Source organism: Ovis canadensis, chromosome 12 (genome assembly GCF_042477335.2).
Source record: "Ovis canadensis isolate MfBH-ARS-UI-01 breed Bighorn chromosome 12, ARS-UI_OviCan_v2, whole genome shotgun sequence".
Classification (NCBI taxonomy): domain Eukaryota; kingdom Metazoa; phylum Chordata; class Mammalia; order Artiodactyla; family Bovidae; genus Ovis; species Ovis canadensis.
Window position 1 is genome coordinate 39,136,549 of NC_091256.1, and position 25,948 is coordinate 39,162,496.

The window sequence follows — 25,948 nt, forward strand, 5'->3', positions numbered from 1 at the left end:
GAGGGATGAAGGAATGGGGCGAGGTAAGGGTGTGTGCATGCTCAGATGCTCACTCATGTCTGACTCTTCGTGACCCCATGGGCTATACAGGCTGTTCTGTCCCTAGGATTTCCCAGGCAAGAATACGGCAGTGGGTTGGCAGGTGGATTCTTTACCATGCCACCTGGGGAGCAGGGGGCAAGGATGGTGATAATGCTTAATGGTGTGATGAAACTGCTCTAAAATGGATTATAGTGATAGTTGTGAACTTCTACGAGTATACTAAAAATCACCTAATTGTACACTTTAAATGGGTAAACTGTATGGTATATGAAGTAAAGCTCAATAAAGCTGTTAATGGGGGAGGAAGGAAAGTGCCATGTCATGCTTGTCTTCTTGGAACTAAAAGATAAAGTTGAAAAGTATCTCAATGCCTATTACTTTTCTATTATGGATAATATTAAAGGTGATTACCTCGGGGTGGTAAGATTTTAGATATTTTTGCTTTCTTCTTTATGCCCTTCCATACTGCTTAAACTTTATAATAAGCACATACCTTCTTGATTAGAAAAACAATCAGAGCAAAACGCTGTGCTGGAAATTTGAGCTTTTTGCCAAGAGCAGTTGCCATCGGTGGACCTCTAACTGGCTCTAGGTTCTGACGCGAGAACTGGATGTACACAATGAGGGAAGTGACTTGATTAACAATACCAGCGTGACCCCAGGTGTCTGGAAGGACTGCAGAGCCAGCACTTGGGTATCCTTCCCAAACACTTGAGCTGGCCTGGGAAGATTCCCCTGCCATCAGCTTGTCCTTCAGGAGGAATAAACAGTCAAAGGCATTTGTTAGGCCATGACTCTTGAATACATACCCATTCAGGACGGTTCATACAAAACCAGGCCTGTCCTAGTTAAGCCAGAACAGTTATCTCCTTCTCTCTGGCAACCCTACTGCCCTTCCCTTCTCATTTTCTCTGCACAATAATTCATGACACTTCATCAGTGAAACCAAGAAGCAACTTCTATCTAAAACAACTCAGGAAAGCTGACGCTTAAACGACAAAGATGTCCACATTTACTTTTTGAAACTCAAAATTAAGTAAAATTTTATTGAAAGAGTAATTTTGTTCAATATATAATAAAATAAACTGGATTTGTTAACCTGACATGGGGTTTATGAAATAGAATTACATATAAAATTATTGGTGTGGGCTGTCAGTAAGGACATAAAAACATATTCTACAAACTAAACATCATTAACTTCAGTCTCTGAAATGTAATTATAGTCAAAACAATATGTGTCTTTATTTCACTACTCTTTTAAAAAGATAATATCTCATAATTAGTAGGCCTAAATTAGATACAATTCAAGCATGAGGGTACGTTATCTAGACAAACCATCAGTGTACTGAGACAAACAAAGAAAATGAAAAAAGGCAACACCTTTGCTGTCAAATTTATGAAAAAATTTAGGAAGCTTTAAATTAGGTGTGCCACATTCCCAGTCTTAAGAATCCATAGATGTTACTCGATAAAGAACTTCTTTTTCTGGAAAACTGTATACAAAATACTTATTATCATACTTTAAATGACATTCTTAGTTATTTTAATTCAACCTGTAGCCCTACAGTTTTTATTTTCTTCATCAGACATTTTTCACTAAACCTTAGTCTTTTACTACTATTCATTCTCTAACAATGAACTATTATTCAAAAGCAGCACCAATACACTGTTATTTAAAAATAAAACAGGGGGGAAGGGAAAAAGAAAACTTCCATACCAGCCACAGCCCAGAAGGAAACACACTATGGAACACCAAAACTGGCCCAGCTTAAGGTCTTTACAATTCACTGTGTGACTGATGAATTATTCCTTTATATCATGTCCTAGAAGTCAGCTGTGTGCCTCACTAGACCTCAAGATGCTCAAAGGTAATATTCATCCTCCCAATTACCAGCAACCTGCATGGTGCTCAGCACACTGCAGGTGATCAACAGGGGATTTCCAGGTGGTGCAATGGTAAAGAATCCACCTGACAATGCAGGAGACAGAGGTTCAGTCCCTGGGTAGGGAAGATCCCCTCAAGGAGGAGATGGCAAACCACTACACTATTCTTGCCTGAAAAATTCCATGGACAGAGGGGCCTGGCGGGCTACAGATCACGGGGTCACAAGGAGTTGGACACAACTGAGTGACTGAGCACACACACACAGGTGATTAATAAACCTGTTTAACTAAACAGGAGTTTTACCAAATCAATGTAGTTTAACCAAAACTCGCTGAAGGCCTACTATGTTAGAAGTACCTTTACATACAGGAATCCATCTAAACAATGTAAATGGGAGAGAACAAGTATGAGAATGAATGAATCTGTATATAACTTTATAATAATGAAGCAGGAGATTTACACAACACCATAAATATTTAATGGCACCCCACTCCAGTACTCTTGCCTGGAAAATCCCATGGACGGAGAAGCCTGGTAGGCTGCAGTCCATGTGGTTGCTAAGAGCCAGGCACGACTGAGCAACTTCACTTTCGCTTTTCACTTTCATGCATTGGAGAAGGAAATGGCAACTCCAGTATTCTTGCCTGGAGAATCCCAGAGACAGAAGAGCCTAGTGGGCTGCCATCTATGGGGTCGCACAGAGTCGGACACGACTGAAGCGACTTAGCAGCAGTAGCAGCAGAAATATTTAAACAAAAGTCAGGGAAAGAAAACTGTCTTCAACTGAAAAACGATCTTTATGTGGATGGGTAAGTGGGGATTCTTATAAAGCCTTGTTCAGTATAATATAAAGAAATCCCTGAATACCCAGGAAATACATATCTAAAGTTTTTAACAGATTATAAGGTTGGGACCCCTCAAGTTTCTGGAAAAAAGAAAATCAACTCTTTAAAAAGCAAGGAAAAACCCAGTGTGAAGACATTCAGGTGAAGGCAAGTTATTTTTACAAGCTCCATGACCAAGAATCATCAGAAGGCAGGGCACAGGAGAACTATTAAAGGGAGGGGTGACTCTAGCAAACAGGGAGGTAGCTTTAGATAGGCAATCTGGCTGAATCTCCTCTGGCAACAACTTCACGCTGAATTTGTTTTTTAGCAAGTCAAGACTCCACAAGCTGGCTGCAGGGACCACACCATCACTATTCACAGGAAGATGAAATACACAAGAAATACTCATGAGAAGTTTTTAAAATGATACATGTTCTAATTTATGCTTTAATGAATATAAGAGGAAATACTGCCAGAGAAATAACTGCTGGACTAACTGACAAGGTGGAAATACCAGAGTCCTGAAAACCTAGCTCTTGCCTGGGTTATGATAACTTGAGAATAAAACTGAACTACCCAAACTGAGGCAAAAGTACCTACTTAAGAAGGAAAAGATATAAATTCAAGCTGATTTCCCCAAAAGAACAGCAACCCTTTGGAGCAGAAAAATAGTTCTAGCTTCCTAAGAACAAAACTCTAGAGACTCAAACATCTACTCATGTAAAAACACTGTAAATTACTACTACTGTCTTAAATATACTTGAGAGATATTTATATATCGTATCTTAGGATTGTAGGCTATGTTTAAAAATGTATGAATGCGTGTATCTTTGGGCCTTCAGCAGAAGACACTTTGAATAATTTGATCTTTATATGCGAATAAAATCTGCCAGTAACTGTCACTGTATTAGGACTGTCTCCAAATTTATTCATACACATCACTGTAAAGTGTTTTTGACAACAAAATCCTTTCCCCTATGCAATTTTCAGCCCACTGGGAAAGACTGGTTTAAGTAATAAACATATAAATCACCAAAAAAAAAAAGTTATTGAAAACACTCACCATGGTGAAAGAAGGAATACAAGGTGCAAGGATCTGAACCAGGGAGCATGTTTAGTTAAGGCAGAGTCAAGAGGGGCCAGTTCATGAAGGAATCCGGATTCCTGGTAAGAAGCCTTAATTCTGCTCTAAGAGCAACGAAAAGCCACTGCAAGGCCATTTGGTATACACAAAAATCCAACCTACCGCCTACGGTCATTTCCTAGTATTACCTGCAGAAGACACTAAAGACCTGTTTCCAGGAACTGACATCAGTCATCCAGTCAGTACCGTCAAACTGAGGGTGTATGGTTCTGTGACTTAAGAAAAATGTTAAATCCACGGAGACCAGTGCGAGTTTAAGTCTGAACAAGGTAAAGTAATTCTTTGTGTTTAGTACAGTATTATCATGGTAAAGATCAGGACAGTATTTGCATAGGAAATTCCTCAATAAAGATGCATTTCTTCTTATAGGAATGGCACTTTCACAGCCAAATTATCACTGAAAATTTCCAGAAAACAGAAGCCACTGTTTGCTCAGGTGAATCATCTCAGAAACTGCAAAAGCTTACAGAAACAGCAGTCTACGTCACAGGAGTTATTTCTGGTGCCCTTACACGAGCAGCATGCTGCACTTGCCTATTCCACTTCCTAATCACCACTCTACCATTCATGGTACTCACGCCGTCTTGCAGGTGAGACGTGGCTTATCTTCTCTACATAATAGCCTCTTAAGGTCGACAATTGTGAGCAATTCATTTTTGCTTCTCTCGTATCACGTAACGTAGTACCTTATCTGGAGTACAAGTAATTCAGTTCATTGTGGTCTTTCCTCTTTTATATTATGAGACCATCTACCTCTTAGGAATTTTTAATGGGTTAATAAAATAATATCACATATTACATATATAATGATATGTTGTCTGTACATATGTAATATTGTGACACTGTTTATATATGTATGGTGGTGGTGGTGGTGGTTTAGTCGCTAAGTCGTGTCCGACTCTTGCAACCCCATGGACTATAGCCCTCCAAGCTCCTCTGTCCATGGGATTCTCCAGGCAAGAATACTGGAGTGGGTTGCCATTTCCTACTCCATTATATATGTATAGCAGATGTTAAAGAGATCACCATTTAATACCATCTTCATAAGATTAACTAGAATTAATTAGAATTTTGCTATCTTGTCTAGACCATACCAACAGGAATGCCCAGTGTTAATTCAGAGTCACTACACGAACGCGCACACGCTCTCTGCTGAATACAAACATGGACAACCCAACAAAGTATCACTATCACCTACACACTAATCAAAGTATGTCCAAAATTAAGCTGTGATCCTGAAACTAGTACAATATTGTAAATCAATTATACTTCAATTGGAAAAACACTAAACTGTAAAAGTTGTAAACAGGTTTGGCTGCGACTGTGTGGTGTAACTGGTCTCATCAAGAGCAGAAGCGGTTCCTGCGATTTGAGTCTTCACATCAGTGGACAACAAGACAGATTCTATTCTATCAAAGCATCTCCCTATCTCTTACATCCATAGTTAAATATGAAAACGTCCGACCAAAAGATATCAGAACTTTCAACTGTCTAACATCCAGCAAATGCTTCTCCAACCTATGGGCAACAAATAATGATTACGATCCAAGAAGACAAGTAAAGTAATTGTATACAAATAACTATTCTCATGCAGGAAAATAATCACAAAAATAACTGTGTAAACAATCATGGATGACATCCTCAGTTTGCCGCAGCCCCATTAATTAAACTTCAAGTTTATTGTAAAGTAAGCCTAAAGAACTGAAGTCACCAGTTAGACCTGTATCAGATACATTAATAAAAGGTCCAACTGACAAAGAAGCAGAGAAATAAGAATGAGGGAGAATACAGTGTCTGTCTGACAACAAACTTCAGGCTAAAATAACCTTCTATAATTATGAAACACACATTCATCAGAAAAATCTTGTCTGTTTTAGTTATTTAATCAATTCTACAATACAAGACTGAAGCTGCGCTTAAGAAAAACACAGTATTAGACTCGAGTTACAGTCAAGACAAAGCAGCTTTCCCAAAAAGCTAATGATCAGGAACTTAAAAGTCACAGAAATAAATATTTTAGAATTTTTTATTATAACGATAATAATTCATATGTTATAACATAATAGTCACCAAGTCATTTTGCATAAGCGCTTAACCCTCTCAGGTAACCCTGGCTGAGAAAGGTTGGGCATATGAACCAGACGCCTAACTCAGTAGTTCTCAACATTTTCAACAGCTAGAAACCCTTTTATTATTTTAGCTAACCCCCTTGGACTCGATACTTACAGTGAGCTTGTCCAAAGAAACTGTATTTATCATTAATCTTTGTTCTTTCTTAAGTAAGCAAAGATATATAATTGGTTGACCTCAATTCAGGTACTGGGACTATTTAATATTGCTTATCAGCATCGTGGGACAATCACAAGATCCAGAAATTCTTCAAAGTGTCAGCAACAGCTAATTAGGACTTCTGATTGGTTTCAGATAAGCATCCCTACAAAGAGCTGGCAAATTTTAGTCCCCAACAAAGAAGTTTAATATCTGGTTTAGGAGGTATAATCCCATCACTGGAATGTATGATGTACATTGTTTATTTAGCTTTCCAAAACATCTAAAATTATCTCAAAAGTTTATCAGTTGTTATGTATTAGTTCTGTAACAAGTTGAAAACCATTGTTCTAACTCAAACAGAATTATCTCCCTAAGAAAAGGACATTCACATATAACATGGATTCGAACTCTGTTCACAAATTACTAAACTGTGGGCTTAACATATTTGCTCTCTAAAAGCTATTTAAAGACAAATCTGTGTGTCCATGTACCGTTCTTTCTAAAACTTGGACTCCGGTTCACAGTAAAAATTCAAACTCATGCTGAACAGCATTTTCATTTTTCACCTCTTTCTCCCAAACTACTGACTTTTTCCATAAGTAGAAATTATTGTAGGTACCACACTATCAGCAAACAGATATGATACTCTCCCAGAGATTTCTATTGCTTTCATGTGAAAATCTGCAGCCAGAATTCTTTTGTACAAGGAAAAGTTGTGTAAGGGGAGGAAGTACTCACACAATATTGATTTCCTATTTAAACTCACCTGATTCCACCACCATGATCCCTCTCCTACTGGAATTTTCTCCTCTACGCCTACTATTTCTGCCTTTACTCAGCAATTTAAGGCTTCTCTCTGTTTCCAGCAGCTCCCTTTTCATACCACTGCTGGCCTTCTGAAGAACAGCTTTGTTCACATCATTCCATCTGCTCAAAAACATACACGCAATCTCTTTATCACCCACAGCTCTCAAAAGCCCTTCTCGGTCAGACCTATCTTTCTGACTTTATTCCCTATCAGGCCAATCAAATAACTTCCGTTCTACAAACAAGCTCATTTTTCCACTTTTGTACTCCTACACTACTTCCTGGGACGGATGGATGTGTCTTTCCCCTTATGTCCCTCTTTTAGCTATCTTTCAAAATCAGTTCAAAAATCCATCTCATTGTTAACACTTTTCTCAATTGTTCCAGTGGAACAACTCCCCTCCTCATACTCAAAGGATTTTATCTGTACCTCACAGACAACTCTGTCTTTTGGATTAAGAGTGTATCTTATCTCTCCTGCAAGAGTAGAAGAATCCTTGAGGGCAAGATTTGAGTCTAATTTCCCCCTGCCATGTATGTATCAAATGATGGATAAATTACTTGATTTTCTATGAGGAAACAACATGGTATATCTTTACCAGGCAGTAAAGACAAAGAGGTTGGAGAAAACTTCAAAGTCTGTCTACCACTTTTATTCCTCTAAGAAAATTAATCCACACAGAATTTTCTGTGTATTTTTTAATATTAGCATTAAAAAATAACATCCTATAGTTTAAAAATACTAATCTCTTTACCTCAATTAATCCCTAGGATACAGTAACACAGGTATTCTCATGATCCTTTTATAAGGATCCCTTTATATGTTTCCTTATTGAAGGGAACAGCTTTAGAGAAAGCAACCTGCCACCAGGGGAGGAGTCAAAATTGGAGTCTTCCACCTCCAACCCTAAGTTCTTTCCACTAAATCAAAAATGAAAGACCATAAAATTTTACCCCTCCCCCAAAATACATAAAACAAAAAGTAAATGAAAGTTTTTCTCTTTCTGATTTTCTCAGCTTAAATGGACATCCCTCAAAAGCCTTTTAAAATATGCTTTGAAGATCTTGAGCTGAAAAGCAGAAAAACGTAATAAAAAGAAATCTCCTGAAGGTCAGTAAAATCCAATCCCGGTTGAGCCTCCCTTTCTAGGTATATATGACCTCAGCAAAGTCCCACCTCTCTGTACCAGTCTTCTTAATTAGAAACTGGGGGTGGCAGTACTGATAGACTAACCTCATGTTTTTATAGAGATTGTGGATTTATAAATGTGGAAGGGTGTGAAGAGGTAAATTGAGAAGGAAGCACCCAGGAAAAGGCTGTCCCACCCACGCAACCGCCAAACCTCTTACTCATTTAATCCTGACGAGCAGCAGTTAGTTCTGTTTCACAATGTTACTTCTGTGATAAGACTGTTGATTAAGGAAGTTAGAAGTGCAAAGTACTGTATCCAAGATCACCTTTGGAATCCATTTTCCCTGACTGCCCAAAACGACACAATCTGTGTAACTGTCTTAGAACAGCATCCTCTTCTTCCTGACCTATGCGTTACATCTAACGCACACAGCGGAAAAAAGGTTAATGCTAAAACTAAATCAGGGCACAAATGGCCATTCACGCCACTGTCTTGCTGTGGGCTCTTGGGCCAGTCCAGAGACCTTTCGTAAGCCCCAACCTTATGTCTAAAACAAACAATCCAGCAACTCTGTAGTGTTGTTATACAGATTATTGGTAATAAACATGCCCAATTAGGACCGGCCACAAAGCTGGTGCCTAAAAACAGATCATTATTCCTGCCTCAGCACTGCTTTAAGGACTGAATGAGGACATAAGCAGGCCTAAAACAATGCCTTCACAGGCAAGGTTGGCACTAAAGGTCTGTCACCTCCTCTCCACGCTGCTCCTTTCCCTTCTCATATTGTGTCATTTCAGGCCTCACCACTCTCACTGGTATTATCACAACGGCATCTGAAACTCATCTCCGTGCCTACAAACACATGCTTAGCAATCCATCACTTCTGTCCTAAAGTATTTATTCAGCACCCTTCAGAGACCGCATCACCGACCAGTATCCTGAACTGCACAGTGCCCAGCAGGTACACAAGGCCCTTCCCAGTCTCATCTCTTGTGACTACCCCCCCAGATAGATAGAAAGCCTCCAGCCCAAGCCCACCACATCCCTGCTTTGTTTCCCAACTGCCAGGCTCTCACGCCTCCAAGTCTGTCCAGAATGTTCTATCATCTACTTATTCTTCAAAAGACAGCTCAAACATCATCTTCTCTTCAAAACTTCCCTTTACCCTAGAATTTTCTTCTGCATACTTCATTCACATGTCACAAACTGTACTCTAATTTTGCTGTGAAATCCTAAAAGGCAGAGGATAGGCCTTATCATCACTTAGCATCACTTCCAGTATCCAGCACAGGACCTATGCTCAAAACATGTTTGATGGTTTTTGTGACATAACCATAATATTGGTCCCATGAATACTGGCATTCTGAATGTCTGAAAAATAAAAGTGCCACTATAAATATAAAAAGTGTTTCTAGAAACTTTCTGAGATATTTTAAATCCAGTTAATTCTGAAACATATGTCAAAAAGATTTTTTAAATGCTGAGATAAAACTCATACAAATGCACGTATGAAAGGTTTATCAGACCAAATTACCAATTAAAAAATGAATGGAATCTCAGTCTTCATAAATATTTAACTATAAGCTCTAAGGAAAATTTCCAACAGGAGGTTATCTTTGACTATATTCTTGCTTTCAATAGATACAAAATAAAATCCAGCAAAAGCAATCTTAGACAATGGTTAAATATTTTAAGGTTTTCCTCTTAGAAAGGTATGCTTAATTTTGGTTCAGCAGAACAAAAGGAGTAGAATAATCTTACCTAAAACCAATATGATTTCCCTTTTTTACAAATGGATTTTAAGAATTATCTCTTTTCAAGTGACTTAAACCTTTTTCAAAAGGAAATAGATTGTGGAAGTTTACATCTACTGATCACGAAAAACACTGACTTTATATTTTATATAATCCATGACTATTATCTGTAAAACTGCTACAAATGTACTTGATAAATAATAAAGAAATTAAAAATACCAGGCTGGATAACACATTTTGAATGTACTTAATTGAGTTCATTTCTATTAGGCAAAGGAAACTGATAAACTACCTTTTGGTATAAAAGAAAGCACTAAATTCAACTTCTTTTCAAAACTGTTAGAACACGGGACTTGTTTCTTAAATTCCAAATATAACTCACTGTATTTAGCACCTTCTGTACTTTCCAGTATATTAGATAATTGCACACCAAGTTAAAAACAAAATAAAGGAAAACATTCCTGCCACCCACTCCTTTCATAAAAGAAATGGAAATATTAAACATGCACACAGAGCACCTTGTAAAGGTCAGCATGACTAGCTACAGAAAAGGCCGTTTTTCCCCCTTAATTTGAACATTTTGTTTGAGGAATTAGAGACGTGGACAGGCAAAGAAAAGAGGGAGGCAGAATTGTGTGATTTTTTTTATTTTGGCAGAAAAGATGAGTTAGCAATTTCCAAATCCTGCTCGAGGGAACCACATGGGTGTCCCCAGGGGTCAGATGCTCCCAACTCCCACATTAAATCAGAGAATCTCTGCAGGTTTCTTGTTTTTATTTGAGGGTGGGGGAATGGGGGGACTTGGTCTGTTTATGCACTAAGCATTTGAAAAAGATTTTTTTGTACAAAGGTGACCATAACTTTAAAAAGCCTGAACACCACTAAAAAGGACTAGCAAATATTCAATGAATAATACATTAAGCCTAATAAACAGAAAATCCAGAAGCATTCAATATGGAAAACTGGTTTTAAAAAGTGGAAAGACACCAAGTAAAAACAGACTAATAGCTACAGGTACTTTACCTTTATGAATAAGTTTGTTTCTTTTGCTTCTGATCAGAGATTTACAGGGTATATTGTTTACTTAGGGAGGGGACATGCAAGTTACCTGTTACCAACTTGGTTTTGGCAGGCAGAGAATAGATGGTTTTAGCAAGCAACTGGCTATGAATCCAAAGCAAACAGCTGTGGAAGGGGACGACGTGTTCAAGATGAGAGGTGACATTATTGGGTATGTTTGTTTATGTGGATAGCAGGGACTCACAAAATTAAACTGGGGGTGGAGTCCTTACCGATTCTACTGAGATCTACAGAAAAGTTTATATCCTTTCCTGAGGACACTTCGGATTCACAGCATCTAAATCTTCTTATACCTCCAGTGAAACTCGCTCAGTCGTGTCTGACTCTCTGCAACCCCATGGACTATACATACAGTCCATGGAATTTTCCAAGCCAGAATACTGGAGTGGGTAGCCTTTCCCTTCTCCAGGGGATCTTCCCAACCCAGCGATCGAACCCAGGTCTCCCACATTGCAGGCAGATTCTTTACCAGCTGAGCCACCAGGGAAGCACCTTATGCCTCCAATGCCAAGCCAATTATTTCTATCAAAAATTGGAGACAGTGTTTAACTATACTAATGTATGAAAACAGTGATTTTCTAAGTAAGTCAGACTATAAAGAACATTTCATGTGCTTTGCCTTCTCTGATGAAAAAGCCACAGAACCAAAATCTTCTTTGCCAATGACTGGGGCCATGATGCAATGAGATGGCTAGGATGGACCAGCTTCTTCCACCACTCTCTCTCCTGCCTCAGCTCATGATATTCTAAGTTGAGACTGTGACAGAGAAGAGAATAAGCTTCAAACTTATCTAAGAGGAATCTATTCAATTTTTCTGCCTTAACAAAATGCTTGCATAGCTAATGAGATGATGGGCTATCTTCCCATTTACTAAACTTCCTATAATGTGGAAATGTCTATTACTTTACAATAGACAATGTAATTGAGTCTCTCCACATTAAGACTCATTAATTTCAAAAGATCAAGATCAAAAGAAAAAAATCATTAATTAGCATCTGCATTTTGAAAACAAACTATATGACTATACACTGATGAAAACCTTTTCCAATTGGTTAAAAAAACTGATGACAAGATGAATAATAATGTTAACCACTTTAAATTAGTAACATTCAATTCTTAGGAACAGTGAACATGCTTTTGAAAGTTCAGAAGTAAAAATAATGCTAGACTGTTCCAAACATGGAGAAGCTAGACGTTATTGTCACACATGCTCTCTAAAGTTTGGCTCTTCAATTATTTATTATGTAGTTGATCTATTCAATAAAATATTAAGAACAACAATTAGAGTTGCTTATGGTAAAACTAAGTAACAAAAAAGAAATTCTATACCTACAAGAGAATGCTGATAAAATACTGATGCCAGAAAGCAAAGTACAGTGACTTAGACAATGTACATACAAGTCTGTACACACGGGCAGACTTTTCTGTGCTATTTTCTAGCCTGAGTGACAGACTAGAAGAAGTTCTAGTGGTTTATTTTATCAAAATAGATGAGAGTTATGTACCAATTATTTATAGAGGCATTAATTTCCTCAAAAGAAAAACCACCTGTAGGTATAATAAGGTAGTTTTAGTAAGATTCCAAAATGTCTTCTTGCCCCGAAATTCACATCTGAAATAGACTAACACATAGGCTAGATGTTTCAATAATTTTTAGAATAGGGCAAGGTATAAATAAAATTTAAATTATCTGTAACAGGTTTTGAAATTCTGTACTTTCAACAAAATATTGAATTTTAATGTAACTATATAAGTCCTTCCTCAGAAAATATATAATAAACTTTATTTATGGCATGCTTACATCAGTAAGATTGCTACTAAATACACAAAGGCAAGCAAGAGTAACCATACATGTCTGCTTTATTATAACCTTAATTTTCTGATTATTAAATCTATCTCCCCAAAGAGAGAATTACAAATTGGCATATTTTTTCCTATTTTTTAAGTCAAAATAAAACCAGCTCATCTCTGACATATACACACTTTCAAATCCTGTGTGTTTTTAAGTGAATTATTTCTACACACCTTTCTGACCACCATGCAGTGTCAGAGGACATGCAATTCACAGCTTATACCACCGGAGGGCACTCCGAAAATCTTTAAACAAGTTTTAGAATGGAATTTGTACCTACTAGGAAGAGGACCTAGTCCTAGACCTTGAAATTCATGGGCTCAGTAGTGGCTTAAAAAACATGTTTCAGAAAACATGTGTTTGATCATAAAAAATAAGATGATGACAAATATGCATATTCAGTTCACAGCTTATCTCTGAGTCTCATGTTCTTACAATGAAAGTTGAGGTTCTAGATCAGAATAAACAAATTAAATAACTTCAAATGAAACAATAAAAAATTACTAACTACTAACCAGTCTCATAAGAGTATCCTTCTAGAGCAAATGTTCATCATCAACAAACAAAAGTTCACATTTTTGTAGAAAACAAAAGAAATTCAAGAATCACTTCAAATATTAATACATATATATATGATTTAAAAGCTGGTCAGAAAAGACTTGGTTTAATATAGACACAGTACTTCAGTTCAAGGAGACAGGTAACCCGTGGACACCCTACCTGTTTCCTGTGAATTCAACACTTCTAAGGCATGCATCATGGCACTTGCGAAGACATTGGCATCTTCTTTGCTGCCAAAGTTGAGACCATACACTTGTCTAGCATCCCGCCATTGGTGGAAGGTCTGTGTAGCTTGATTGTACTTCAATCCTTTAGGAATGGCACAATTTATCACAACCTAAAAGACAGTAATTCTTTATAAAGTTAAGCTAATAATTGGCAAAATCAGCAAAGTCAACATCCTGACTAGACATGCTCATTCAAACCTGCCCCTGACCAACCTCGGCAAAAAAAGCAAAAATGGTTAAAACCAGTGTCTGGAGTAAAATCAGTCTGCAGAAGTTAACAGCCTGATAGATGTTAGGCTGTCTGTCGTTACAAGTCTCTGGCCTTAAAAGAGTAAATCAGCAAAACGAAAGAAAATCTATATCCCTCATTAAATATATCTGAACATTTACTGAAGTTTTATAAATTCAGAAAGCATATAAAACATAAGCATGTATCTTAGTGATTGCTCCTAGGTAGCCAAACCCTGATCAAAAAATAGGACATTAACATCAGAAACCCCCTCCCAAAGGTATTAGCCACACTTCTAACATCAACAAATAGTTCTGTAGGTTTTGAGGTTTTATGTAAAAGGAGTTAAACAATATATACTGTAATTTGCCCTCCTCTCAAAATTATTTATGAGAAGCATCTATTCATTGTATGTAATTGTGGTTTACTGCACACATTTCTCTTGGGCATATACCTAGAAGTAGAATTGTCACAAGCCATACTACGCTCAATTTCAGCAGAAAACTCCACAAAGCTTTCCAAATTGGTCCCATCAATTTTCACTTCCACAGCAGTATACAATGGCTTGCACAACCACACATACAGTGCATCGTTATAACTGGTATCGTCAGTCTCAAGTTCAGCGATGGTAGCATTTCCCTTATTACTACTGATATGTAGCACTTTCTTGTATTTTAACGGCTATCTGGAGATCTTCTATGAATACATGCTTAAATTAAATCCCTTGCTCATTTTTCAACTGAGTTGCCCATCTTTTTTTAAATTGATCTATTAAGAGTCCTTTATATATTCTGGATGATCCCACTGTTGGTTGTATGTTACAAATATCTACTCCCATTCTGTGACTTGCCTTTTCACTCTCTTAATGGTGTCTTTCGATGAACAGAAGTTCTTAACTTTTATTCAGTCCTAATACACAATCTTTTCCTTTATAGAGTCAATGCTTTTTGAAATCTGTTTAACAAATGCTTCTCATGTGTGATAAAAGTGATAAAGATATTTGTCCATGTTAATTTATAGAAGCTTTACTGTATTAACTTTCATATTTACATCTCCAATTCAACTGGAATTGATTTATGCCTACGATATGAAATAAGGTTCAGCTTTCTTTTTTGTTCCAATATGGCTGTCCAGTTGATCCGGCAGTACCTACTGGCCTGCCGCAGGTTTACCTTTTTCATAAACTAAGTGTCGAAATGGCTCTATTTTGTTCTACTGGTCAATATGCCTATCTCTGAGCCAACATCACAGTGACTTATTGTTATAAGTTTATAGGAGGTCTGGATAGCCACTAGTGTGTCCTCCTACTTTGCAGCTGCTCAATATTGTTTTGGCTGTTCTCAGTCATTTGTGTGCAGCTACAATTTTATACTTATGGTCAATTTCATATTATTTATCCAATTCACCAGTCTCTGTTTTTAAATGTAGTGTTTAATCCATTTACACTTAATGCAAGTTATACATAAATCTGGGCCTAAATCTATCATACCTTCTTTTAGAGTTCTTTACTATTGTCCTATTAGCTTGCCAGTTACAGTGTTCTCACTGTTGTTTCAGTGGTTGCCCCAGAGATTGAAACAGGCATCTTAAACTTATCAAAGACACATAGGAACCAATACTTTTGTCTTCACCTCAACAATACACAGACTTACAATACTTTTATCTCCAATAAAACTCCCTTGTTCCCAATGCCCATCCTAAGAAGTCTACGCTATTTTTATCAGGTATCTTTAACTCCATTTACATTTTAAATCCCATAAACCACTATTAGTAGTCTTATACAGTTGATGGTCATTTAAGATTTACCCAATATTTACCCTTTTTTGGTTGTTTTTTATTCCTCTGTCCTCTCCAAGCTTCTGTGGGGACCATTTCTGATCTTGATGAGCACCTTTTAGAATTTCATTCAAAGCAGATCTCCTGATAATGAATTCTCCATTTTGGTTTCTCAAGATAATATCTTTATTTCACCTTCACTATCGAAGACTATTAGGTATGGGATTTAAGTGGTCATTTATTTTCTTTTATCCTTTGCCTTCTAACTTTTACCGTTTCTACTGAGAAGTCAGCTGACAGTTTATTACTGCTTTTTAAAGCTGTCTTTTTCTCATGGATCAAACTAAAGAACTTCAACTTGAATTTAGTATACAGTGATTTTAACATGGTATGTTTACATGTGGTTTTCTTTGTACTTACCACTTACGGTTTATAGCATTTCTAAGGTGATATTCTTTCACCATTTCTGAAAATTTGTGTTCACTGTTTTGTCTTCGATTATTGCTCCTACCGCATTCCCGCCTCTCTTCTGAGACGCCAATAAGGGAAGGGTATACCTTACACTTTTTACTGTATTTCCTATGTCCCTTAAGCACTTTTTCATATGTCCATAGTTTTCTCTCTCCAAACATCACAGCTTCAGAATGAATATTTCCTTCTGATCTATATTCCAGTTTACTGATTTTTTTCAGTAGCCTCTAATTTGTTATAAACTCATCACTGAGTTACTAATACCAGCTATTTTATTTTTCCATTCCAATATTTCCATTTAGCTCTTTTTCTACTGAAATTCTCAATTTAGTTTTATTTCCTTGAATACATTAAGCATAGTTATTTAAGTCAGTTTTGATAATCCCATTAATTGGATTCCCAGTAGGTTACTGTCACTGTTCCTCTTGTCTCCTTGTATGCTGTTTATTTTGACTGAATACCAGATACTGACTATGGATAACTCTATGGAAATTTTGAGGCCTAAAATGATGCTATATTTTCCCAGGGAAGATTTACATTTGTTTCTGGCAAGCAGCTAGGGAAACTAACAATTTCAAATTACCTCAATCCAAAAGTGATTAAAATGATTAGAGGCTGAGTATCAGTTCTTCTAAAGGCCAGTCTACTTAGAATCAAACTTCTTCCCCAGGGTATGGGGCTTCTGGGTCCCAAATCACAACCTGGGTGATTACCAAGACAACCTCCCCTCATTAGCAGATCTGACTTATAATTTTTGTTCTACTAGTCCCAGGAGTCTGCCAAAAGTTCTGTTCAGCTACTCAGGCTCCTCTTTCAAAACTAATATGTGCTTCTGGGTAAAAACCGGTTCCAAGCTAGGCTCACTTCTCTGATTCCTTCTTCTTTTAAGTAACGGACCCATAATTCTTCACTGTCATGTCAGCTCTCCAAATAGACTTTTTTCTTTTAAATATTCATCCAATTATTTTGGTTCACAGAGAGAAGCTTTATCTAAATTACCTCATCCACCAATATCCAAACATGACATTATTTTTAAAATATGATGACCACTTAAAGATAAGTGAAGTAAGCTAGATATAAAGGAAAAAATATTGTATGATTCCAATTATTTGAAGTACCTAGAATAACAAACTTTGCAAAAACAACATAGAATGGAGGTTGCCAGGGATTATGGTGGAGGGAAATGGAAAATTATTCTTTAAAGGGTTCAGAGCTTCAGTCTGGATGAAAAAGTCCAGAGATGAACAGTAGTGATGGTTGCGGCAAAGCAGTGTGAATGTATTTAATATCCCTGAATGAAATTAAAAGATGCTCACTCCTTGGAAGGAAAGTTATGACCAACCTAGAGAGCATATTAAAAAGAAGAGACATTACTTTGCCAACAAAGGCCCATCTAGTTAAGGCTATGGTTTTTCCAGTGGTCATGTATGGATTGAGAGTTGGACTATAAAGAAAGCTGAGCACCAAAGAATTGATGCTTTTGAACTGCGGTGTTGGAGAAGATTCTAGAGAGGCCCTTGGACTGCAAGGAGATCCAACCAGTCCATCCTAAAGGAGACCAGTCCTGGGTGTTCATTGAAAGGACTGATGTTGAAGCTGAAACTCCAACACTTTGGCCACCTGATGTGAAGAGCTGACTCATCTGAAAAGACCCTGATGCTGGGAAAGATTGAGGGCAGGAGGAGAAGGGAATGACAGAGGATGAGATGGTTGGATGGCATCACCGACACAATGGACATGGGTTTGGGTGGACTCCAGGAGTTGATGATAGACAGGGAGGCCTGGCTTACTGCAGTTCATGGGGTCGCAAAGAGTTGGACATGACTGAGCAACTGAACTGAATCGTACACTTAGAATTTATTAAAATGGTAAATTTTATGTTATTTTTACTACAACTTAAAAAATATGGTCACATCTTACCATTTACCTTCTATACATATTGAGAGGGTTACAAATCCTTAGCTACTAGAAACCCAAAGCTACTAGAATTTAATACCACAAGAAAACTATGAACCAAATTTTAAGGCAATGTATATCTTGCTTGACAAAGAGGTTATAAGGGCAGACAAAAAAGATAGTTATGTTTACTTTTTCAACTCTTCAGTGACAGACTATTAGAAAAAGTTGAGGAAAATATTACTATAATTAAAATTATACTACCTAAATCATTAGCTCAGTTTTTTCAATATAGAAATTTTAATAATTTATAGAAATTTTAATAATTTTAAACAAATTATTTCATTCTATCTTTCAAGGATAGACAATGCTATATAATCTTAAAAAGCTTTAAAAGTAAAGAGGGACACATACACCCTAATTTAACAATAACTGTTCACCAAGGATGCTATTGGGTATGAACGTCTTCAAAATTCTAATACAGCAGACGCAAGGAGCTTGAATCTAGATTAGTGATTTACACCTTGCATATACCCACCCATTTTTAGCCTGATCATAACAGATTAAACCGTGGAATAACATCTATGCTTCTTTCTGACATGGCTCATCAGCTTATCTTGTCTGTGAAGTCATCACAACCTTTTCCCCCATTTTCTCAACAAACTGATCATTCTTTTGTGCCCTGGCTACACAATGATTTATTTATCATAACTGAAACAACTAACTGTGCTTTCTTTACATGTGTAACATCCCCATTCTTCACTGCATTGTTCTTCAACGTCAGGAATTTATTACCTATATAAAACCTAAACACACCCCCTAGAACACAGTAAGTACTGAAGTATTAAGGAGAAAAATGGCAGCTTTTCATATATATGTATATGATTTGTACATATTCAATTTTATAAATAAACTGTGGTTAATTTTTTAATGGCTCTTAGACATTATTTAATAAATTATAATAATATGTTCCCACTTAAAATAGACTGATAACCATTAAGCAATGAAAAAAGGTACTCTGGAATGAAACCAGTTATTTATGAGATTTATTCTTAGGTATTTTATCACTGCTGTTACTTTAAGTAGTATCTGTATAAAATTATATTTTCAAATTGTTTATTGCTAGTTATACAAAAATGCTACTGATTTTTATATATTCATCTTATATCCAAAGACCTTACTGAACAATTTTATTAGTTCTAATATTTTATTGCAGATATTGGGATTTTTTTACACATACAATTATATCATCAGTGAATAACGTCAAGCTCCGTTTCCTCCTTTTCAATACTTATAGCTTCTATTTCTTTATCTTTCTATTACTAGATTGCCATCTCTGCAATAGAAAATGAAAATGACTAAAGTTAAAATCCTCAAACTTATTCCTGAGTTTAATGGAAATCCTTCCAACACTGAACTGTCTTCTAGATGTCTGCTGTGTGTTTACATTATTCATCTTTATCAGCTTAAGAAAACTCATTTTTATGCCAAACATGCTGAGCATTATTCTGTATGGATTTTTTCGGTGTTGTTCTTCTAGGTTTTCTCCTACCAAATTAATAGGCTACTAATGTTAAACTACCTTTACATTACTGAGATAAGAGAAAGAAATCCTCTTTGGTTAAGAGGTGATCTTCCCCCCACCCCCTCCTCCCATATACATTGTTACATTTGGCCTGCTAATATCTTATTGAGGACTTTCATCTCTTTATCAATGTTAATAACTGAAATGTGTTTATAATTTTCCTCTCTGAAATGGTTGTGTGTCTTAGATATCAAAATTACACTAGCCTCATAAAATACTCCTCTTTTAAGATTTCTTTTTTGACATGGATCGTTTTATTAAATTTGTTACGATATTGCCTCTGTTTTATGTTTTGGTTTTTCGACCACAAGGCATATGGTATCTTGACTCCTGGACCAAGGATTGAACTTGCACCCCCTGCAGGAAGGTGGAGTCTTAACCAATGACTGCCAAGGAAGTCCCAAAACACTCTTTTCTAGAACGGTTTACATAAAACAGGTAATAGGTTAAAGATTTTTAATCTTGTTTATAAATGCTCTGGACATTGTCCTTTCAAAAACATATTTGGGGTAGATTATTAACTACTGATATATTTTATGACTGATAAAAATATATGACTGATAAAACAAAATATAGTCTATTATGTTTCTATACTTTCTGCCAGTTATGATAAATTATATTTTTCTACAAGATGGCCCACTTATTGGTGTAAAGTTGTTTTATGATATTATCTTATGATTTATTTCCTTACTGTAACTACAGTGATATCTCTTTCCAACCCTAATGCTGTTTTATTTGTAACTTTTGGGGGGGGTTGATTCTGTCAATTTATTCAGGGAAGCAGTTTCTGTGTTGTTAATTTCTATTTATTTTTTATTTTCTTTTATGTTTAGTATTTCCTTCTGCTTTCTTTGGGTTTGCTTATTTTATGTCATTTGTCCATCTACCTAGAGGGTATTATGTAAATGAAGTAAGTCAGACAAAGACAAAGACGCTATGGTTTCACCTACATGTAGTATGTGAAACAAAACAAATGCACAGACATAACAAAACAGGTTCACACATACAGAGTGCAGGCAGGCAGCGGGGGAGGGACCGTCTTCTAGCCAAGGACAGCTTAGACGTCCCACAGGTTTCTATGTCATATCTTGTCACTCAGATCCAGCGTTTTGTTCTTTTTTTTTTTTTTTGACTTTTGAACATTTTCTAATCTTCATAATGATTTCATCTTAGTTTCACAAATTATTTACAAGTGTTTTTAAATTTCTAACATTTTAAGAAACACTCCATTTGTCAAAAACCGGAAGCCATCGGATAGTTAACTTCTCTTATGAATAAAAATGTCAGTATTTCATCTTTACATAGATTTCTTTCTAATCATTTGTTTTCAACTGAGGTGTAACTGATATTTAACATATTCAAGTGTACAAAATAATGTTTTGATCCCCTTACTTTTAAATACTCATCATTTTCACCAACATTTAGATATGTTTAGGTTTGCTGATCAGGATATCAAGTGACCAATTCACTGAATTTACCAAAAATTTATTTTACAGCTACTAGTTTGTAATGTGTTTAAAATGTTCAATAACTTCTATAAAGTTCTAGTTGTCCAGTTCCCATTTTCACTTTGCAGCAGCCTCTTAGGGAGTATTCAGTCAGTCTCTGGCCCAACTCACTCCTGAGACAGTCTGTTGGAGGAAAGACAAAGAGGACAGAGAGGCAGAGAAGGCTCTTGGGGAAACCAGAGAAAGGCTGAGCAACAGGTGCACAGAGCAAAAGAAGAGAGGGGAGGAAGAAGAAGGAAGAATAAGGTGGAGGTGGAGGCAAAGGGGAGAGAAGGGAGCCTGCGAGGGCAGAGAGCAGCAGGCTAGGGCAGTCAGTACTAACAGGTAAACTTGCTGCATTCAGTGAACTGCTCTTTCTGCCAACTGATTCAGGTCTTGGAAAGTTCCTCTCCTGGGGAGCAATGTATTTGTTTTTGCCAGGCGCCGTAGGAGTTTCACTGGCCCGCAATCAGGAATGGTTAATTTCTCGGCTGGAGATGTGTAAATGAAGCTGGAGGCTTCCATTTTTCAGAGGAGCTCCTAAACTAGCTCAGACTCCTCTGCCTACCTGTACTGGTTTAGGAAGATTGTTCTTAGTCTTCTTTTTATGGTGTGCAGCCCCTTGAAAAGGTTCAACTTTAGGCAGTTTTGAAACTTTGATACCAGTTTCGAGGCCCAGCATCTCAAAGGGCACAACGTGTACCATACAAATACCAAATCTAAGTCCCCGGATATTACCAGTTCATAATTTCCATCCCCGAATACAGGGCTGTCACAGCATCTCACCACACACTACACCAGCCTGTCTCCCAGTGGAAATTCAGGGAACTATCTTTTTCTCATAAGAACTCAGCTGGATATCTGTTAAGATTTTTTCCCCCCACATATATTTAACACTGGCTGATTTTACCATCTTACCAGCTTCAAAAGTATTTCATCAATCTGTTCTTTTTATAAAAAGTCCTCACTGCTACTAGTATATACTTAATGCTAATAAAACCCTATCTCCATTTTGCACTGTCTACTGGCTCCTGATCTGGAAAGGCCCCAGAAATCAAGTAATCAGATAATCCAGTCACCTTTCTAAGAAATCCAGAGCAGGGAATTACCAAAAGCTTAGCTGTCATGCCAGACATGAATTACAAAAGCCCAACTATTCCAGCAACCTTAATACAATTTTTCTATCATATATGAACTTAACAATACTTTATGAAACTACTTGAATTTTGAACTCCTTCCTATAGTCCAATACCCCTTACCTTTGGTGGGAAATGAATTCCTTAAACACAATCTGCTACCTAAGTGATATTTCATATTTTAGTTTGTCTTAAATTTACTTTAAATTCCCAAACCTAGCTGGAGGATTTAGTGAATATCATAATTGAAAAACTCAGATTTATATTCCTGAACAATTACTTCTAAATTGTCATCTAAATTCAAGCTTTATAAAGATGGAGAGGGTGGAATGGCAAAGCTATACCCAGTTTTTCCCACAGAGACTCTTTTGGCTACAAAATATGACTTTAGTTTACTGAATATATTGAGTCCTTTTGTAATACTAGGTAACTTTAAGAATTAACAAATCCTTACCTGATGGTCCTGAATCTTCCTGCCCACCACTCTGAATGTGTTGTTGCCTGTATGGTGATATATATGAACTCTGCTGAACCCAGTTGAACCACCGGCTGGCACCCACTTTTTATTGGCATCATCGTAAACCATCACAGCAGCTCTTGCCTGACAGATACTCTGTTCACTGGGAAAGAGAGGGAAAAAAAAAAAAAAAGCAAACTTTTAAGATACTTAAATATGCTCAGTTTCCCACAAGGCCATATAAAATCGGTATCTAACAAAGCGGTCGGTCAACAATCAGTGCTTTACTGGGTGCTAGAAATGATGACAGTGAATAAGGCAGAGGCTTTCCTGCTCTTACGAGTAGACTCTAATGGGGAAGACAGACCAAAAAATGAAGTGTAATCAGGAAACAAAGGAGGAGATCAAGGTCCACAAAGGAGATTGTACATTATATAAACAATATAAAAAACATTTTCTTCTATCAATTAATCTAATATATCCATTAAACTGAATGGAACTATAAGTATAAATTAATCATCATTTCACTGTGCGTGTATCTATACATTTATACTATTGGTGAACTGTTTGTGATTACCCATCTTTACTGGAAAAATTACTTTTATCATCAGGCTTGCTTCAAGGTCTATGTAACAAACTCTGCTATGCTCCATCTGTCCCGTGAGATATGGGGGGCACTAGTGATCCCTGGGTGGCACTGTGACTGAGCCCCTGACTCCACTCAGATAAGGTAACATCCTATGTCTCAAATTTCTTCACTTAAAAATGAAACAGTAAAATGAGATTTCTAAGCATTCTTCTAGATTTTCAATTCTAGCCTTCCCAAATAAATATTAAGGAAAAAAAGACCAAATCCATGATAGAATTTTTAAATCTCAGCTTCCTTTCAATTATTTTGTTATCAAGTGAAAATGAGATTTTGTTGCTGTTGTTGTAGAGATGATCTTCATTACATATTAAGCAATAATTTCATATTTCAACTATTCCAAAATACTACCAGGCAAAAAAGACTAGTTGGAATTTTACTTTATACCATATTTTATTTCTTAAAAATCAAACACAAAAACTGAACAGAAGAAAACAGGTATATTAACTCTATGATGACTATTAACCTAATTAAAATGACCCAATCTTCACAGTTTTCATAGATTTATCTGACGCTTAAGTAGTTGTTAATGGAGATGCTAAGTAGCTTACTCAACCCTATCTTTAAAGAAAGCATTGCTCATGCCACAAATTTCAGCCTCAAAGTAAATCATGTGGGTTCTTCCCCAATATCCTGGGAAACAAAATGTCACTTTCATCCCTCCCTTCTGGCCCGTCTCTCAACAGTATATGCCTGTGCTTTGCTAGACTTTGGTGATTTGATGACAGAAGGATCACAGAAGACCTAAAGAGGTCACAGTACTGAGCAATAAAACCACTCACAACAGTAGTGTTAAAACTGTTCATAATTTTCCATTAACGAAATCTCATCAAAACTAATTGGTAATAATATCTGTGCAGTACAAACACTGAAATAAACCCAGTGGTACTGTCTAAATTTTTATGCTGTACTGAATTTTTTTTTTTTTTTAGTGAAATAGTTCTGGGAGTAAAAATGAGGCAATGACTAAAGCTTGAATTATTTTTAAAAGCTTGATTAAAGAGTCTTTGTCAGCACAGCAGTTGAAATCTCTTCATCACTCACAATAAAAATACTTGTTAAGTGACAAAATTTACATAACCCTTTAGAAAGAAACAAGCTAAGGCAAAGTGCCTTTTACGGCATACAATCCAAGAAATAAATTTACTAACAGTGAACAACAATTCACTAAACCCATCTGTAAATTAATATAGAACAGATTTTCCAGTTTTCACAAAACAATATTTTTGGACACACAATTGCCATGCCTCAAAAAAAAAAAAAGGTAAGAAAGATACATCAGAAATGTAAAACCAGGAAAGTTAAATATAATGTCCTAACTTTCTCCTCCACTTTTTTCTTCCCCGTTGCTCTACAACGGGATGCTGGAGACATTCCAAATATTGAAGTTCATCAGTCAGTCGGTTCAGTCGCTCTGTCGTGTCTGACTCTTTGCGACCCCATGGACTGCACATGCCAGGCTTCCCTGTCCATCACCAACTCCCGGAGCTTGCTCAAACTCACATCCATCAAGTCATCCAACCATCTCATCCTGTCGTCCCCTTCTCCTCCCACCTTCAATCTTTCCCAGCATCAGGGTCTTTTCAAATGAATCAGTTCTTCCCATCAAGTGGCCAAAGTACTGGAGTTTCAGCTTCAGCATCAGTGCTTCCAATGAATATTCAGGACTTATTTCCTTTAGGGTGGACTGGTTGGATCTCCTTGCAGTCCAAGGGCCTTTCAAGAGTCTTCTCCAACATCACAGTCCAAAAGCATCAATTCTTCAGTGCTCAGCTTTCTTTAAAATCCAACTCTCACATCCATACATGACCACTGGAAAAACCATAGCTTTACCCAGATGGGCCTTTGTTGGCAAAGTAATGTCTCTGCATTTTAATATGCTATCTAGGTTGCTCATAGCTTTTCTTCCAGGGAAAAAGTGTCTTTTGATTTCATGGCTGCAGGCAACATCTGCAGTGATTTTGGTGCCCGAGAAATTCAAGTCTCTCACTATTTCCATTGTTTCCCGATCTATTTGCCATGACTCTTGAGAGTCCCTTGGACTGCGAGGAGATCCAACCAGTCCATTCTGAAGGAGATCAACCCTGGGATTTCTTTGGAAGGAATGATGCTAAAGCTGAAACTCCAGTACTTTGGCCACCTCATGCAAAGAGTTGACTCATTGGAAAAGACTTCGATGCTGGGAGGGATTGGTGGCAGGAGAAGAAGGGGACGACCAAGGATGAGATGGCTGGATGGCATCACTGACTCAATGGACACGAGTCTGAGTGAACTCCAGGAGTTGGTGATGGACAGGGAGGCTTGGCATGCTGTGATTCATGGGGTCTCAAAGAGTCAGACACGACTGAGCGACTGAACTGAACTGAACTGACTTTCCATGAAGCGATGGTACTGGATGCCATGATCTTACTTTTCTGAATGCTGAGTTTTAAGCCAACTTCTTCATTCTCCTCTTTCACTTTCATCAAGAGGCTCTTTAGTTCTTCTTCACTTTCTGCCATAAGGGTGGTGGTGTAATCATATCTTCATAGTTAACTGAATAGCTATTCATCTCTAAATGAACATATCAAAGTAGCCAAGAAAAGCCCTAGTTGATGTTTTATAATGAAGATGAAAAGACATCTTCAAAATGAGATTAAGGATACAAATCTGACATTCAACAAAACAAGCAGCACATAGAG

At 36.9% G+C, this 25,948-nt stretch overlaps 1 protein-coding gene across 8 annotated transcripts in view; it reads right to left on the minus strand.

Moving 5' to 3' along the window:
• Nucleotides 1–25,948, minus strand: part of ENAH (ENAH actin regulator) — a 153,485-nt gene that overhangs the window by 50,319 nt on the left and 77,218 nt on the right. For all 8 annotated transcript variants that reach the window (XM_069545465.2, XM_069545464.2, XM_069545461.2 and 5 more), the window contains exons 2-3: nucleotides 22,619–22,784; nucleotides 13,517–13,694 (exon numbers count right to left, since the gene is read on the minus strand). In XM_069545465.2, coding sequence (XP_069401566.1) covers nucleotides 13,517–13,694; nucleotides 22,619–22,784 — 344 coding nt within the window. The remainder of the gene's footprint in view (nucleotides 1–13,516; nucleotides 13,695–22,618; nucleotides 22,785–25,948) is intronic.